Genomic DNA, 15,443 nt, shown 5'->3' on the forward strand with positions numbered 1-15,443 from the left:
GACCTCTGGTTCTTGTGTTATGAGAAGGAGTAAACAACACTTCCTTATCCACTTTCTCCATGCCAGTCATGCTTTTATAGACTTCTATCATATCCCCTCTCAGTCGTCTCTTTTCCAAGCTGAACAGACCCAGTCTTTTTAATCTCTCCTCATATGGAAGCCATTCCATACCCTAAGAACTTTTGTTGCCCTTTTCTGAACCACTTCCAATATCTTTTTTGGGATGGGGTGACTGGAACTGCACACGGTATTCAAGATGTGGGTGTGCACAGATTTATGTAGCAGCATTATAATATTTACTTTTTTATTATCTATCCCTTTCCTAATGGTTCCTAAACACTGTTAGCTTTTTTGACCACTGCTGCATATTGACTGGATGTTTTCAGAGAACTATCCACAATGACTCCAAGATCTCTTTTTTGAATGGTAACAGCTAATTTAGACTTCAACATTTTGTATATCTAGTTTGGATTATGTTTTCCAATGTGCATTACTTCACATTTATCAACACTGAATTTTATCTGCCATTTTGTTGCCCAGTCACCCAGTTTTGTGAGATCCCTTTGGAACTCTTCGCAGTCTGCTTCGTACTTAGCTATCTTGAGTAATTTTGTACCATCTATCTGCAAGCTTTGCCACCTGGACGTTCACCCTTTTCCCAGATCATTTATGAATAATGTTGAATGACACTGGTCACAGTAGAGATCCCTGGAGGAAACCACTATTTACCACTCTTCATTCTGAAAACAAACTTACCCTTGTTTTCTGTCTTTTAACCAGTTATTGATCCATGAGAGGACTTTCCTTCTTAAAAGTTTCTTTGTTTAAAAGAGCTTTTGATAAGGGACCTTGTCAAAGGCTTTCTGAAAGTCCAAGTACCCTATATCCGCTGGATCACCCTTCTCCACGTTTGTTGACCCCCTCAAAGAATTCTAAACAATTGGTGAAGCACAATTTCCCTTGCCTAAATAGCTTTAAAATCTGGCCCCTATTACCCACAGAGAGGGGGCTTAAAAACCTGAAGACATGTCATGTTAAAACCTCCAGCCAAAGAACCAGAATGTGCAGAAACAAACTTGTGGAGTTTTGTTTTGTAGGTAGACATCCTCTGTTACCTTACATAGGCAGCATGCACTCCATGACTCATCCTGTCCATCTCTACAAGCACACTGCCACAAATAAATGAATAAAAAAACAAAACAGTGAAGACTCAAAAAGAAACCAATCTAAGGGAAACCTTTCCAAAACTTCAACATGAATTGGTGAAAGAAACTAAGACACTGCCAAGCAACAAGATTTAAACTCCTATAATAATTTTACTGGGCTATGAAAATGCTGCTGTAACATAAGCTACTAACCATTTCTCCTATTATTCACCAGGTGGTTTAACCATGTATTTCTGGAATGGCAACAGTGGCTAAACATCGGTAGACAAAGAAATAGTGGGATATAACTGGATTAAAAATTCTTAATATTTGTTATTGGACTGTCTTAAGATAGAAGAAGCCACTTAAGGAGCTAAGTAACTAATTTCCATATCTTCTTCAATTTCATGGGATTTTGTTAAGATTACTTACTTTGCCCAAGCATAAATTGTTTAGATTATTATTACTGACTAGACAAGTTTCACTTGCTCTTAAACAAAATTATTTTGCCCATCCCTGAACATTTTAAAGTATCTAATAAGTAAGGGTAAGATTTTGTCACAGATATTTTTAGTAAAAGTCACGGACAGGTCACAGGCAATAAAAAAAATTCATGGAAGCCCATGACCTGTCTGTGACTATTGCTAAAAATATCTGTGACAAAATGGAGAGATGCCCCCACACCAACCGTAGTGACTGGGCAGCTGTGGGGGTCCCGGCTTGCAGCTCCAGGGGCCTCCACCTCCTGCAGCAGCTAGGAGCTATGGGGTTCTCTTGCAGCTCAGGCAGCTGAGAGCTTGGGGCCTCCCTGTGGGTGGCAGGGGTACCCTGCAGCTGTCAATCACTGCAGCCTGAAGTCGCTGTGGTCTCTGGTGACTTCGGCGACCTCCATGACAAAATCATAGTTTTACTATAAGATATTAAAAATGAACTCACAATAATTTTGGAAAACAATATATTTTTGGTTTTATCTTACCAAGGAAAAAAAAAGTCCCTGAGAGGTGATTCACACTCAAAACATGTAATCTCTGTTAAAGGTCTCCACAGAAAGGTATACAAAATAAACTGTAATATAAGTAACCAGTTTATCATTTGTATTTAGTTGTGTGTTGTTTTGTCTAATATTTTATTTTCCTTTCTTTATAAAATAGCCATGGTTAATAATTGTGCTCCTTTTACTTTGTCTTAACTATGGTCCCTGTAATGAGAGCCATACCTCTGAGTTGTCAGTAAGAGGAACAAATATTAGAGCTGGCCTGATATTTCTTGTTTCTCAAAACATTTTTAAACAAAATTACTTGGCGACCAACTATTTAAAACTAGCTGTTTTCACCTCACGGATTTCATCTCAGATATTACAAAGCTCTGCTAATTTCCAGGAAAAGTGGACTCCCATTTGTGTCTGCATTTTGTCCCAGTAACATCTGACCCTCCTGCAAAACCGAGTTCTTACACCTCTTCACAACAGGATTGTTGGTGCACTAGAGGTACCATATATACTTCTATTTGTGCCTCCAAATGAATTGCAGGTGCAAATATGAAGGTATGAATTAGGGCTGGTAAAAATTTTCAATGGGAAAATTGTGTTTTTGACAAAATTAGTTTTGTGAAAGTTTGTGCTTTCCAAAAAAAAAAAAAAAAAAGCTTAAATGGAAACATTTTTACCAGCCCTAATTAGTATCTTCGTGTTTGCACCTGCAATTCATTTGGAGGTAAACAGGCTAGCACTTCATACCAGCCCTAAACTCACTAACAACAGTTAGATGATGTTGGTGTAACCATCCTCTTGTTTGATCCACTAGAAGATTGAGTCAGTCCTGCATAGCTTAAAGGTGCAATTTATCTATCGGAAAAAGCTTCTTATTTTTTTGACAATCATTATGTGATGTTTGTCCACTAGAGAAAACCCAGTGAAGGCAATTTGCTTTTATGTTCATTATGACTTTTATTTTAATAGTTATTTAGTGTAGTCTTGCAATAGGCTGAAATATAATTTGGCTCACTTAAGGCGAGTACCCATCTCTCTCCCTGTTATAACAAATGCATAGGGATAATGAATGGCTCCATATGGCAGCCTTTTTATACAATGCATTACTCATATTAGTTATAGATTTAATCTTGGCTCAGAGCACTCCTGTGCAGCCAAGGTTTGTTCATCAGTTCATTTGCCTTTATAATATGCAGAGTGTCAGTAGTATGTCAATGCTCAAATTTGAAACAAGAGTGATGGAAAATAAAATAAAATGAAAGATGACGACTTTTCTGTTGAAGGATTTTTTGCGTTTTTTTAGGGCTGGGGAAATAAAACCAGCGGTCAATTACTATTTAACTAAATAACTGTTCCATACTGCGAAACATCTCTGCTCTTGTTAGTACATTTAAGAGAGTCACTTACACATACATTTTTTATTTTTTAACTGATATAGTTTCTGATTGTTTCAGGGGTTTCAATACCTGTAAATAACACTTTAAATATCTTTGTGGGGTGGAGAAAAATCTAAGCTTAGTGATTATATAGGGCCCATAATTAGGAGTCAAAAAACTTTGGATCTATTCCCAGCTCTGACATTGACTTGCTGTGAAATCTTAGGAAAGTCAGTTCACTGTTCTGTTCCTCGGTTGCTCCACCTTAAAAATGGGGATAATATATTCTGCCCTCCACCCTCACTTTGTGTTGCACTTGGAGTTCTATGAATGAAAATTGCTAAAGAAGTATTAATGAATAAATGTTTATAAATAAAATAGTTTGCTTAAAATCCAGTTTGAGTGCAGTCAATTAGGAAAAAAGCATAATCTAAATCTTCCCTTAAGCACTTTCATCATTTTAGCACACAAAATGTTTCAGATTTAGATTCAGTTGTGTATCCGTAAGCAGTGACAGTACAAATTCTTGGACCGCTGCTGCTATACAATCCTTTTTATTAAGATAACCATATATAATCAAGCATGACTAATGGCCTTACAGTTAAAATAGTCACAGTATGACATATTTGGCTTGCCTTTGCCAATGCACCATGCTTATTTTCAAGCTGTTATAGTGGGTCCCCCTGTATCTAACTGAAGCCATTTCATGGGCATAAGCATAGGTCACAAGTTTCTTCTCCAACAGTCTCTGGCTGGGGTAAGTAGGGGAACCCAGCACCACACCTCTGCTGGGTTCCAGCTCAGGCCCTTTTTTGGAATACCCAGAGCCAGCCCTTCTCAGTCCCTTGCTGTTCCCTGAGCTACTTCCTACCTCTGTAGTCTTCCCCAGCCTCCTGCCCTGTTTCTCCCTCTTTACAGAATCAGGGTATGTCTACACTTAAGGACTACAGTGGTCCAGTTGCATAAGCACCGTCTACCTCGGGGTTAGGTCAGCCTAATTATAACTCTCAGGGCTGTAGATTTTTCACACCCACCAGAGAGACAGGTATGCCAATGTAATTTCCCATGCAGACCAGCTCTGAGTTTGCCTGGAACATTCTCACCCATCTGTGGCAGGGTCCTCGCTCTACAATCCCTTGTCTCTGCATCAGCCACCTGTCTCCTCAAAAGCTTATCCTCTAACTGAGGTCCTTACCTTTTTATGCTTCCTTGCCCAACTAACAGTCTCCCAGTTACTCAGTGAGTTAACTACTCCCAGGTGAGCCTGAGCTGCCTCATTCTCCCTTCTGGAGCCTTGTCAGAGGTAGTTGGGCCCTTCCCTCTGACATACCTAATGAAAATTCCCATATTCATTTCTTAAAATTGTATTTGCTCCTGCTACTTGTTGCCGCCCTGAAGTCAAAACACTCTTTGTTATAACACAAACGGTTACTCTGGAAATAAGCAATTTGTCCCCCAAGCCAGCAAATGCCTTCTCTGGAGATAATGGATCTGATTCTCATTTATGGTAAGGCCCCTTCACACTGCTTTGGCAGTGAAAAGGGGTTGTGAAGCAAATGTAAGTGTAAAGGGGCCTTAGTGGAAATGAGAAGGAGATCCAATGTGTCTGGCAGCCCTGGGATGTGGGAGTGAGAAGAGGGAAGCTGAAAAGGGAGGATGGTGGGGGAAGAGAAAGGCTCACTGCAATCCCAAGGAACTTCAGAAAATGGCAGAATGCTTAAGGGAAAACCCCTCTCAGCTACTGTAGAGGCAGGACTTTTGATGGTATTCCAGCAGACAGGGCCTTCAGAGAGGAGAGGGCTCTGTGCTGAATTCATCTCTGAATGTACACGTGCAATGTCTTGACTTTAGTAAGGCTTTTGACAATGTTTCACATGACCATCTCATAAACAAACTAGGGAATACAACCTAGATGGAACTAGTATAAAGTGGATGCACAAAAAAGGGTCCCTGGAGAACAGTTATCAGTGGTTCACGGTCAAACTGGAAGGGCAAATCAAGTGGGAACCTGCAGGGATCAGTTCTGGGTCTGATTCTGTTCAATATCTTCATCAATGATTTAGATAATGGCATAGATAGTACATTTACAAAGTTTGCGGATGGTATCAAGGTGAGAGGGGTTGCAAGTGCTTTGGAGGGTAGGATTATAATTCAAAATGATCAGGACTAACTGGAGAAATTCAACAACAAAAAATACAAAGTACTCCAGTTAGGAAGGAACGATCAGTTGCATACATACAAAAATGGGAAATGACTGCCTAGGAAGGAGTACTGAGGAAAGGGATCTGGGGGTTACAGTGTAACTCTGTTGAAAAAAAAAGTGAACATCATTCTGGGATATATCAACAGGAATGTTGTAAGCAAGACACAAGAAGTAATTCCGCTCTACTCTGCACTGATAAGGCCTCAGCAGGAGTAGTGTGTCCAGTTTTGGGCACCACATTTCAGGAAAGATGTGAACACTGGAGAAAGTCTAGAAAGGAACAACAAAATGATTAAAGGTCTAGAAAATATGACCTACGAGGAAAGATTGAAACAACTGTGTTTGTTTAATCTGGAGAAGAGAATACCGAGGAGGGAGGAACACGATAAGTTTCATGTACATAAAAGGTTGTTACAAGAAGGAGGGAGAAAAACTATTCTCCTCAGCCTCTGAGGATAGGACAAGAAGCACTGGGCTTAAATTGTAGCAAGGAAGGTTTAGGTTGGACATACGGAAAAACTTCATATCAGGGTAGTTAAGCACTGGAACAAATTGTCTAGGGAGATTGTGGAAACTTCATCATTGGAGGTTTTTAAGAACAGGTTAGATAAACACCTGTCAGAAATGGTCTAGTTATTGCTTAGTCCTGCCATGAGTATGGGGGACTGGACTAAATGACCTCTCAGGTCCTTTCCAGTCCTACACTTCTATGATACTACTTCGCAAACTGAATGGAGGCTGCTGGACAAACTTCTACTAAAGAATTTTTCTTCTAGGTTGACATTCACCCTGTGCTTACAGCCAGCCCAAGGTCTATGAACCACTCAAGTCTGACTTGGTGTTTAATCATCTATATAAACTGCTAATTTCCTTTTACACTCCTCCAACAGAAACATCAGCTCTTAAGCCATGGTTTATCTCTAAAAACTGACACTGTGACAATAACATTGCAGGATATCACGTTTCTGGTCTTTCAGTGACTCCAGGCAAATGTGCTCAGTTTGCAAGTAAAAAGTATTTTTTCTAACTACCAGTCCTGCAAACTCAGCCTGGGGTTTGACAGTCAAGTTGAGATTTTTGTTTCTTATACAGAATCAGTAATAAAGATTCTGGTGGCCCAATTATGACTTCAACCAGGAGTGGCAGAACTGGGGAGTGAGGGGATAGCAAGTGCTAGCACACCATCAATGAAAATATCAGGGGGCTGATCTATGTTTTCTGTCCCCGTGAGTTGTTTTGCTTCACATTCTGAGAAACAGCACTCCCTGTAAACTGCATGTGTGTGTGGCCATCTTCCATACACTGCACATGCTCAGGCTGCTTAGGCAGGGTAGGGCTTTGCAACTTCTTGGAGTGGACGCAAGACCAGGATCCCGAGGGACTGGATTGGCCACTGTAGTATCTGGGATCAGGCCAGGAAGAAATTGGGGTGATGTGACTGGGCCAGGAGCAGCTACCCTGGCAAGAGGGACATGAACCACTGGGAACTCTTCCCAGCATGGAGCTGGCTGATCTCCCTCCACCAAGTCTCAGGAGCTCCCCTTGCTTAGCATGCAGAGCTCTAACCCTTCCTTCCCTTCTCTGCCCTGATTCTCCCCACTAACTATGCTGGTACAGTGCTTTGTTTAGGTTTCCTTATGCACCTCTGTTCCTCACTCAAAGAGAGTGTCCGCTGCCTCTGACTTCAGTGAACATGTGCAACTCATTGTCTTCAAGATCATGCCCTTAGTGAAACCTGTGCAATTCCTCTGTCACCAGTGGGTTTGCCCAGATGTAACAGTGGCCATTTAATTGGCATTTAGTAAATAATTTGATCAATAACACACAAGTCAGAATAGATTCCCACTTCCTCCCTCTGAGCTATATTGGCTCTGCAGGGTGAACCGAAGTAAAAAGCAATACAAACATTTTTCTTACGAAGTTTTGGATAGAAATAGGGAGAGAAACAGATGAGAAAGAAGTTGCAATTTTTCTGCTGTCATTTAACACTGAGTTTGGATGTAGCAGTCAGCACTTTTCTGAAGGACTTGGGTGTCCATTTTCACCAGTAACTTTAGAGCTTTTCTGAATCCAACCTGGATTGGATAAAATTGCTAAAAGTTGCTTTAGCTGATTTTATTTCATGGGTATCCAGCAACAGTTTCTCAGTAACATCACAAACACAAAAGAAAATGCTTGGCATAGTGGGAAGCTGCCCTCAAAAGATGCTGCTTGTTTGGTAAAGGATACAGTTCCTCATGCCATATTCCACCTCCAGGCCAAGTAAACGCACTAGCAGAATGTTGTACCTGCCGTTCTTGCTTCAACAGAGAGATTATTAGATCCTTATTAGTAAGAGTCTGCTTCCATTAAAGATAAAATCCAGTTACTTACTGCGGAAAGACAGCTCCTTTGTTCCCTGATGATTGCACAGAATCCCAGAAAACCTGTAATCATCACAAGACCTCCTGCAAAGATCAGGATGTATGCAGACACAGCAAATGTACTAGATGCCAGGATATTCAGATAGTCGCTTTTTTCAACTAGGGTCCATATGCCAACAGCCATCACTGCAGCACCACCCACCTACGGCACACAAGAAGAAGGAAATGTACATGGTGAAGCCACACTTTGAAATATTTTAATCTGGCACTAAGAACTTGTATCTTGCTTAATCTCTTTTTCAGCTATCTGGGCAGCTCTAATAAATAATTAGGAGTCATCGGGTGGTGCTGTTAATCTTCCACTTTTAGTGTGCAAGCAAGTTTTGACACTTAGGAAGACATTATGTGTTGCTGTTAGTTTTCAGTTGTACAATGTTTTGTGCAGAGGCAATTTTGGGAGAGAGGGAGCTGTATGAGTAACAGGAGAGTTCGCTCTGTGCCCTGGGTTCTAATCAGAGGCAATTCTTGAGGCAGAGTTGCTCCCTGGGAATTGGCCATTGGTGTTATGCTAAAATTCCTGGAAGAGGAGATTGACTGGCACACAGTTTGACTGTATAATTTCAGGGAAGGTGTACATGTGTAAATAAAGTAAGTTAAGTTTAGTATATAAAAAGATTCCACACCACTGATTTCGTCTCCACCGCAAAGCTGACCTGCAAGGCCCTGGATTTCTGCTACTGATTAGCACATTGGTGACACTTTCAGAATGGGACACTGATGTCAGAAAATGGCAACATCAAAAACACCACGGCCACATTAGAAGCCAGTTCATTATTTCAATTCCTGCATTGTTGATAACAGCAATGCAGGAACTGACATAACGGTCCAGCACCTAATGTTATTTTTATTATTAGAGCTGGTCAAATAATTAAAAAGATTAATTAATAGATTTATTCTAATAATCTAATCTTGTTTTTAAATCCTGAATCCATATTGTGGTATCAGAGCACCTATCTATGGTATAGTTATGAATAAACAGACTATCTTCACCCTGCAGCTGTTCTTTGGGTCATATAATAATATTCAAAGGACAACCAGCTCAGTCTAAGAGTCCCTAACTGACCCATCCTCACTTTGCTACAGAATCTCATTTTTTCCCCAGTATGATACCCTCTAGCCCAAATATGTGCTTCCCCGCCAAATTCAAGAAACTTGTTAGTCCCAATGATGTTTACTTACCAATCCACTAAAAGTCATGCAGTTTGTTTTCCAAGCCACTTATAACTATACAGTGCAGGTTTGACAACTGAGCGATTAAAATAATTAGAAAAGTGTTTATCACGAAATAGTACTTGGGTTTTCTTTATCATGGCACCCTAACAACTGGGGAAACTATTCCATGAAACCCTGCACTGCAGAACAGACTGAAGTTCCACAAGACAAGCGTGTCTTACACATGTAGCTCTAAAAAGCACAGTACTGGCTAAAACTCATAAGCAATAACACAGTATATTTTGTTTTAATAATGCCAATTATCCACTCTCTCCACTGCAAATGTATTGTCTTTCCTAGTGTATCTGAAAATGCATCTCTTCAATCCCAGATAGAGAACAAGGTGCTAAAACAAACATCCTTGTTACCCTCAACCCTCCACAGTTCCAATCAACTCTACCTGCTCCTCCTCCCCTTTCCATCCCCCATTCTTCCAGCAGCAGAAATCCAGGTCCCACATCCACACCTTCCTCAGTCTCCTTCTCCTAAAGTCTGGTGACATTTGCTCTATTCCTGGCTCTTCCTCTATCCCCACCCTCTCCTCTTCCTACACCCATCCTTGCCACTACATCCAGTTGCCTTATGGCACCATTCCTAACCTCACACCCATTCCCTCATTTCTCTTCCTTCTCTTGCTGTCTCTAGAACTCACACTCGATACCCAAAAAGATCACAACAATCCATGACGTCCTCATCTCTCACTCCCTCCAGCCAGGGCCGGTGCAACCGTTTAGGTGACCTAGGTGATCGCCTAGGGTGCTGGCATTTGGGGGGTGCCATTTTCTTCAGCAGCAACCGCAGTGGCTGGATCTTCAGCCGCCCCGGTCGCCGCTGGCATTTAGGCGGAGGGAGCTGAGGCAGGGGAGCGCAGGGAGGGCCGCCTGCAGCAAGTAAGGCAGGGGGGGCGGCACGCAGGGGAACTCCCCGCCCCAGTTCACCCCTGCACACCGTGGCCGCTTCACTTCTCTTGCCTCCCAGGCTTGCGGCGCCAATAAGCTTAGGCGCCGCAAGCCTGGGAGGCGGGAGAAATGGTCACAGCATGCTTGGTGTGCTCATGCACGGAGCAGGAGTGAGCTGGGGTGGGGCGAGGGGTGCCTCAGGTCGGAGGGCAGGAGCTGCTGCGGGGGGTGTGTGTGCCTCAGAATGAGGGCACAGGGGGAGGGAGGGCGCAAGTGGAAGTTTTGCCTACGGCGCAAAACATCCTTGCACCAGCCCTGCCTCCAGCTCCAAGCTCTCACAGAAACCTGGATCCCTTCGGCTGACACTGCCTTTGCAGCTGCACTCTTTTATGGAGTCCTCTCCTTCTCCACTCTCTGCCCTGGATGAGGCCATGATGGGGTGTTGGGCTTACCTTCTGTTCCTCCCTTTTCTCCCTCTTTCGAACAGCACTGTATCTGACTCTTCTCTCCCCTCCCTACTTCATTTCCATCTCTACCATCTGCCCAGCTCCTCCTCATCAGCCTTCCACTCTGATTTTGACTCCTGGCTCTGTCTTCCTCTCCTCACAGTCTCCCACACTCATCCTTGTGACTTCAACTTCCACGTGGGTGACCCCTCTGACCACTTAGCTACAAGTTTCCTCCCCCACACTTCTTCATTCAACTTGCAATGCTGATTCAACTCTCCCACTCACCAAAAGAGATATTCACTTGACATAGTCCTCACCAAGCACTGCTCTCTCTGATTTCTCTGTTGCTGAGTTTCCCCTCTCTGAACATCACCAGGGCTCTTTCAGCGTCACCCACCAGCACTCCCCATGCCCTTTCACTTGGCCTTTCCATGACTTCCAGTCCATCAGCACTGATGATTTCTTGTCTCTTCTCAGCCCTCTCCCCTCTGCCCTCTTTTCCACTGATATGGTTGTTAACTCTCTCTGTGCTTCACTCTTCTACACCCTTAACTCTTTTGCCCTCTCTCCCATTGCAAGATCTGCCCTGCCAGCCCCCAGCCCTATTGGGCTCACCCCCAATAGCTATTTTCTGTGCTCCTGATGACCTGCTGCAGGGCGTGTCTGGCAGAAATCCTGTGACCAGGCCAACTTCCTCCAGTACAAATTCATTCTCTCCTCCTTCATTTCCGTCATTGTTTTTGCAAAACAACTGTACTTCTCCAATTTAACTGAATCCCATGCCCACAATCCCAGCTGCCTTTCCACCACCCTTGACTCAAGCCTTCCCCTCCTCCTGCCTCCAATTCTCTCTCTGCACAGGATCTCGGTGATTTCTTCCAAGAGAAAATTCACCAGTTTGTCTTCCCTTACCCTGGCCCTCCTACAACTCTCTCCTCCTTATCCTGTCACATATACAGAAGTGTCTCATCTGCTGTCCTCTTTTAAACTCTCCATTTGCCCCAGTGACCACCATCCCAATCTCCCTCATGTGTACTCTCATTCCCCCATGATTCTTTTCCTTAACCTCTCGTGCTTCTTTGGCTCTTTCCCCTCACAACATAAACATGCTTTAGTCTCTTCTATTTTAAAAAATGCCACCTTTTACCCCATTTGCTTCTTCACCTACTGCTATATCTCCCCTTTCCCTTTCCTTGCTCAGTTCATTGAATGTGCTGTTTATATTCACTATCAGGAGTTCCTCTCCTCCAATTCTATTCTAGACTCTCTCCAATCCAGCTTTCACCTCTTCCACTCCACTGAAACTGCTTTTCCCAAAGTCTCTAATGACCTCTTCCTACCTAAGCTCAAAAGCAGAATCCCCCTCATCCTCCTTGACCTGTCAGCTGCCTTCAATACCACTGACCATATTCTTCTTCCAAAAATATACAGCCCTGTAGGCAAAAAGCAACTGCTGCAACACTAGGTCCCAATTATTGGAGTGTTCGTTGACGAATTTACGTATCATGGCCCCCAAAGTTCCATTAAACCTTTCGATCAGACCATTGGTTTGATGGTGGTACGGGGTGGCAACCAAGTGGTTCACCCCATGAGTTTTCCATAGTTCTTTCATGGTCCCTGCCAGGAAATTAGATCCTGAATCTGTAAAGATGTCAGAGGGCCAACCTACCCTGGCAAAAATGTCTGCTAGTGCCTGGCCCACAGCTTTAGCCCTGGTGTTGCCTAGAGCTACTGCTTCTGGCCATCGGGTAGCAAAGTCCACAAAACTCAGTATGTACTGCTTTCCTCTGGTTGTCTTTTTTGGGAAAGGACCCAGAATATCCACAGCTACTCCTGAAATGGGACCTCAATTATGGGGAGTGGCTGGAGAGGGGCCTTGACCTGGTCTTGGGGCTTTCCCACCCTTTGGCATACCTCACAAGACCAGACATACTTGGCAATGTCCTTGCCCATCCCCTCCCAGTGGAAGGACTTCCCCAACCGGTCCTTGATTCTGTTCACCCCAGCATGGCCACTGGGATGATCATGGGCTAAGCTTAAGAGCTTTTCCCTGTACTTAGTTGAAACCACCAACTGTTTTTGTGGATGCCAGTCTTCCTGATGTACACCAGAAAGAGTCTCCTTGTATAAAAGTCCTTGTTCTACAATAAACTGGGATCGATTAGAAGAGCTGAGAGGCGGTGGGGTGCTTCGTGCCGCCGCCCAAGCTTTTTGAAGGCTGTCATCTGCTTCCTGCTCAGTCTGGAACTGTTCCCTTGAGGCTGGGGACACCAGTTCTTCCTCAGACTGTGGACTTGGGCTTGGTCCCTCTAGAAGCGATGTAGGTGATGGGGTTGTTTCCGTTGCTGGTGAACCGCTCTCCGGTGGTGCACCAGGGGGTATTTCAGGCTCTGGCTAAGCCTCTTGGGTGTGGTTGTCTGCTGCTTCTGCCAGTTCAGGCTCACTGGCGCCCTCTGGCGTTGGGGTTGAAGATGGGTTGGCAAGCGCTGGCGTCAGTGCTGGCAACGGTTCTGGTGCTGGCTGCTTTCCCAGTTCCTGGTCTGGGACTGGAAGCACTGTGGCTGTTTCCGTTGTTGACATGGGATCCAGGTCCACTACCTCTGTCTGGGTCTCTGGTAACACAGACGGGGCCTCTGTGGACGGCTCAGGAACAGGAATGGGTCGGGAAGCATGCCTGGTTTGGCTGCGTATAACCATTCCCACTCTCTTGGCCCGCTTCACCTGGTTGGCCAAGTCTTCCTCCAGTAGCATGGGGATGGAATAATTGTCATAGACTGCAAAAGTCCACATTCCTGACCAGCCTTTGCACTGGACAGGCAGTTCAGCTGTAGGCAAGTCAACAGCTTGTGACATGAAGGGGTAAATTGTCACTTGGGCCTTTGGATTGATGAATTTGGGGTCGACGAAGGATTAGTGGATAGCTGACACTTGTGCCCCCGTGTCTCTCCAAGCAGTAACCTTCTTTCCGCCCACTCTCAACATTTCCCTTCACTCCAAGGGTATTTGAGAGGTATCTGGGCCTGGGGATCTTTGGTGTGAGGGTGGTGTAATGAACTGCACTTGGTTGGGGTTCTTTGGGCAGTTGGCCTTTATATGTCCCAGTTCATTACACTTAAAGTATCTTCCAGCTGACTGGTCACTGGGTGGAGGTAAGTTACTGGAGACTGGTGAGGTGGAAGAATAGGGTGGTTGTGGCTTTCCTTGGGTTGTAGGAGGGGTCTTGGGTTGCCCTTGGTTGTAGGGTTTATTGTCAGTGTGCCCCCTGGGGTATTCATTCCCTTTGACTCTAGCTGTCTTGCTTTCTGCCACTTCCATCCATTTGGCTCCAATCTCCCCTGCCTCGGTGAGATTTTTGGGTTTTCCATCTTGTATGTACCGTGTTATGTCCTCAGGAACACCATCCAAGAACTGCTCCATTTGTATGAGGAGGTGCAATTCGTCCAAGGATTTAACATTGTTTCCTGATATCCAGGCCTCAATTTTTCCCAACGTAGTAGGCGTGTCTGGGAAATGACACATCTGGTTTCCACTTTTGGGTTCTGAAACGCCGACGGGCATGATCCGGGGTTATCCCCATTCTGAATCTGGCCTTGGTTTGAAACAGTTTATAAATCGTTCATTCTGTCCTTTGGCATTTCAGCCGCCACCTCTGCTAAGGGTCCACTGAGCTGTAACCTCAGCTCTACCATGTACTTGTCTTCAGGGATGCTGTACCCAAGACAGGCTCTTTCAAAATTTTCTAAGAAGGCCTCAGTGTCATCACCTGCCTTGTAGGTGGGAAATTTCCTGTGATTTGGAACAATCACTGGTGTAGGGTTATTAGGATTGGCTGTGTAATGTTGCTTAGCCTTTTCTAATTCCAGGGCCTACCGGTAGGTCTCCGTCTGGAGTTCCAGCTGTCTTTGGTGGTCTGCATCTTTGGCTGCTGGCTCTCTTTTATAGGCTGCCTCTCTGTCTTCTTGTTCTCTTTTGTAGGCTGCCTCTCTTTCTCTTTCTCTCAGCTCCATCTCTTGTAGTTTTTTTTCCATATCTCGCCTGTGGTCTGCCTCTTTGATTTGTCCCTCTGCATTCAGTTTTGCCTTGGAAGTCATGGTTCCTGTTTTATTGTGTTGCGGTGGCCTCCGGTGTTTATTGTCTGAACTGCTGGCTCTGTTGTCTCCTCGGGTTGGCCTAGCAACAGTGCCTTTTTTTTTCTAGCTAATCTTTTAAATGTAAAGTAAACCAGAAAAACCACTTTATTTGCATGTGTGTTGTGCTGGGTACTTAACTCTCAATCGGAGTGCTACAGTATAACAAAAGACCCTTAACAGTTCCTTGCTTAATATGCAAGCCAGACTGCAACCAGAGAGCAGAAAAAAAATTCTCTCTGGCTCTGTTTAAACCCACCCTTTCTCTCTGCATAAAAGCCCTAGCAGAGAAAAAGAAAATAATATTCCTACTGGCTTCTGGATCTTATCTTTCCACACCACTGTCACTCATGTCATAACTGTCCTACTCAGATCTGAACCTTAGAGTTCAGAACATGAGAAGCTAGCATGAGACCTCCAAAGCTTAATTACCAGCTTAGATCTGATAGCGCTGCCACCAATCAGGAATTTTAGGACCTGATACCCTCTGGTCCCCCCAAAACCTTCCCTGGGGAAACCCCAAGACTCAGATGCCCTGAGTCTCACCACAAAGGGAAATAACCCACTTCCCTTCTCCCTCTTCCCCTCCAGGTGTTCCCTCCCTGGGTTCCTGGAGAGATA

At 44.2% G+C, this 15,443-nt stretch overlaps 1 protein-coding gene across 3 annotated transcripts in view; it reads right to left on the minus strand.

Annotated features, from left to right (window-relative positions):
• The window catches only part of TSPAN11 (tetraspanin 11), a 179,301-nt gene that overhangs the window by 86,830 nt on the left and 77,028 nt on the right, over positions 1–15,443 (minus strand). For all 3 annotated transcript variants that reach the window (XM_030538493.1, XM_030538484.1, XM_030538475.1), the window contains one exon: positions 8,086–8,277. In XM_030538493.1, coding sequence (XP_030394353.1) covers positions 8,086–8,277 — 192 coding nt within the window. The remainder of the gene's footprint in view (positions 1–8,085; positions 8,278–15,443) is intronic.

The sequence above is a fragment of the Gopherus evgoodei genome, chromosome 1 (genome assembly GCF_007399415.2).
Source record: "Gopherus evgoodei ecotype Sinaloan lineage chromosome 1, rGopEvg1_v1.p, whole genome shotgun sequence".
In the NCBI taxonomy this organism is placed as follows: domain Eukaryota; kingdom Metazoa; phylum Chordata; order Testudines; family Testudinidae; genus Gopherus; species Gopherus evgoodei.